This window comes from Phragmites australis, chromosome 17 (assembly GCF_958298935.1).
Source record: "Phragmites australis chromosome 17, lpPhrAust1.1, whole genome shotgun sequence".
Taxonomy (NCBI): Eukaryota; Viridiplantae; Streptophyta; class Magnoliopsida; order Poales; family Poaceae; genus Phragmites; species Phragmites australis.
The window spans coordinates 24490716-24493894 of NC_084937.1; the positions used below are offsets into that span (position 1 = coordinate 24490716).

Consider the following 3179-nt stretch of genomic DNA (forward strand, 5'->3'; position numbering starts at 1 on the left):
TTTAGAGTTCTTCTAAATCATGTCGTAGGTGCTATCTCCTTCGAAGACCTAAGAACAATAGATGGTATTGTTTTCCCAACATTCCGTGAAGCTGTCGAAAGGGGGGGGGGGTCTTATCGAGACCGATAATACTATCGACAAGTGCCTTGACGAGGCTAAGATTTTTCAAATGCTATGTTCACTTCAGAGGCTATTTGCCACTATATTGGTCTTATGTGAGCTAGCGATGTGCATGGCCTATGGGACAGACACTTGGAAGCAATGATAGAGGACTATCGACTATCCCACATGTGCCCCCATGCAGTCGAGCAGATGGCTTTGTTGGATATCAGAAATATGCTTCAATCAATGGGGAAGGACATATCATCATTCTCTCTTCCAGAAATTGATGAGTCATACGGTGCATCAAACAGTGAGGCTAGGGAGATCATAGAGTAGTCCACAATCGAGGTGGACAGAGAACACATTTGTCTTGAAGAATCCCTCAACCCGTAAAAGATGTATGTATACAATGAGATACTTGTAGTGGTCGATAGTGGGACGGAGGTGTGTTCTTTGTCGATGGACCAGGAGGCACGGGAAAGACTTATCGATACAAAGATTGCTTACTAAGGTACATAGTGAGGGTAAGATAGTCGTGGGAACTACGACATCAGGCGTTGCTACCTCCATCCTGTCTGGAGGTAGGACTGCGCACTCAAGGTTTAAAATTCCATTAAACATTGAAAATGGTGGGGTCTGTAGCTTCACCAAGAAAAGTGGGACAGTTAAGCTTCTTACGAGAGTGTCCCTAATAATATGGGATGAGGCCTCCATGACAAAGCGACAAGCAGCTGAGGCTCTTGATAGTAGCAAGAGGGACATCATGGGCCGATGTGATCTGCCGTTTGGTGGAAACACAGTTGTGTTTGGGGGAGACTTCAGACAAACGCTTCCTGATGTTCGGAATGGAACAAGGCCACAAATAACAGATGCGATGCTACGTAGGCCTTACCTCTGCGAGAGTACGCAACAACTCAGACTTGTTCATAATATGAGGGCTCAGAGCGATCCATGGTTTGTCGAGTATCTTTTACGTGTAGAGAATGTCATCGAAGATACTGTGGATGACGGTTATGAACAACTTTTGGATGAGATCTGCGTACTATATACCGACGCGGATTCTGACATTAACACACTTATAGAAAGTGTTTTCTCAATGCTAGGTGAAAACCTCTCGGATGCAAACTACATAGGATATCGGACAATCCTGTTAACTTGGAATGAGTACGTTGACAAGATCAGTACGAGGATGGTTGAGCGATTCCCTAGGGAGGAGATGATATATCATAGTTTTGATCCACATAACTACTACCTCGTGGAATTCTTGAGTTCCTGAACACCCAATAGGCTACCTCCTCATATCCTAAAGTTGAAGATTAATTGCTATATAATATTATTGCGAAACATTAACCTCGCAAAGGGGTTGTGCAATGGGACAAGGTTAGTGGTTCGATGGTTCATGAGGAATGCAATTGATGCTGAGATTGTGCTTGGCCAGCACACTGGTAAGAGGGTGTTCCTTACTCGAATTCCTCTTAGTCCATCCGATGACGAGATGTTCCCTTCAGGTTCAAGAGGAAGCAGTTTTCGGTTAGATTTAGCTACGACCATAAACAAGGCACAAGGGCAGACTATTCCAAACGTTGGTGTCTACCTCCTTGATCCGGTGTTTTCACACGTATAACTCTATGTTGCTCTTTCTAGAGCTACCTCAAGAAGTAACATCAAGATTCTTGATGTCCTAGAGAAGAAAAATGACATCAATCTATGTCTATTGGGACCTCATGTAAAGAACGTAGTCTACAAAGAAATTCTCGCTGTGTAGTCGAGGTAATCACTTGAGTAAACTAAGTGATTGTGGAATGTAATGAAAGAATTCTAGTCGAAACTGAATAATATATTGTTCATAAAATCTTAATGTTGTGTAATACAACAGAGTTCATATAAACCATGATTTATGTTAATCATATCTTTTCCGTGACAACGTACAGGCATCCTACTAGTTAGGATAAGAATTAGAGATAGAGTTAAAGATATAAGTGGGTTTGAATTAGAACTTGTAGGCTGGCTAGGATATTCCCTAGCCGGCTATATATATGTGGCATTGCGCTTAGATCAAATGAAGCAAGAAGAATTAATCTAGTCTCTCCAATCTATTATATAATCCCTCCTTAGCTATTCTCCCAGCGATGTTTTACCCTAACACCCTAAGTCATTCTTAGTTGTCATACTCCTAATATCATATTCAAAAAATGCATTTTTGCTTATATAGATATTAACATATACCTCTCTGTCCAAAAAGCTGTTCTCCGTCCAAATAATTTTCGCAGGATATGAACTGTCGGGTCACCAAACCCAACAGACTGTTCTCAGTTTAATTGCTTTCTACTTTCCTTTCCCGATAAGTGTAGAGACTGTAATGTATGTATATGGTTATGAAGTAACACTTTTACTCAGAGAAAGAGTAGAGTACATTCAACAATAATTTTTTGGGTGTTCAACATGCAAAATAATGCACATACTATTTATATTTCAACATTACTGAGAAGACCAATTACAGAATCTACAATACAAACATCTAGTCTACAACCAGCATAAGGAAACATACATATGTGGTACAAGAGCCTCTAGCTTTCACTTTATATGTGCAATTCACTATTATGTGCATCTGCAAGTGTTCTCAAGGCCAACCCTGAGGGGGGGATGCAAGTGGGGCGGCCACCCCAGGCCCTCAAATCCCAGGGCTCCTATGTAGTATGTATGAGTGAGCAGTCGACATATTGCCTGCTCTCGTCCGGCCCAAAAGGCAACTGACCCTGCTACTGCCTGCTCTCAACGACCTCTCGTCCGGCCCAAAAGGCAAAAGCCGAAAGGAAGGTTTGGACGGCAGGTGGCGCCAACCCTGCCGCTGCCCACTTGCCGCTGATCTCGTGATTCTCATCCAGTTGTTATGCGCCTCTGCGTCTCCTCGACAGCTCGACTCCCCATCCCCGACGTCCCCGTCTGACCTGCTCGGCTCGCTCGCTAGTCGCTGCTCCCCGTCAGGCTGTGACCCGTCAGGCACTCAGGCCGTCACCCGTGCGGTCGTGCCAAGAGGAAGGCAGGAAGCCAAGAACCGGAGGTCTAGAGCACTAGGC

At 43.8% G+C, this 3179-nt stretch overlaps 1 protein-coding gene across 1 annotated transcript; it reads left to right on the forward strand.

Annotated features, from left to right (window-relative positions):
- Positions 1 to 814: 814 nt before the first annotated feature.
- Positions 815 to 1378, forward strand: LOC133896998 (uncharacterized). Its single transcript, XM_062337602.1, has one exon. The coding sequence runs from the start codon at positions 815 to 817 to the stop codon at positions 1376 to 1378; it is 564 nt and encodes a 187-aa protein (XP_062193586.1).
- Positions 1379 to 3179: the final 1801 nt, after the last annotated feature.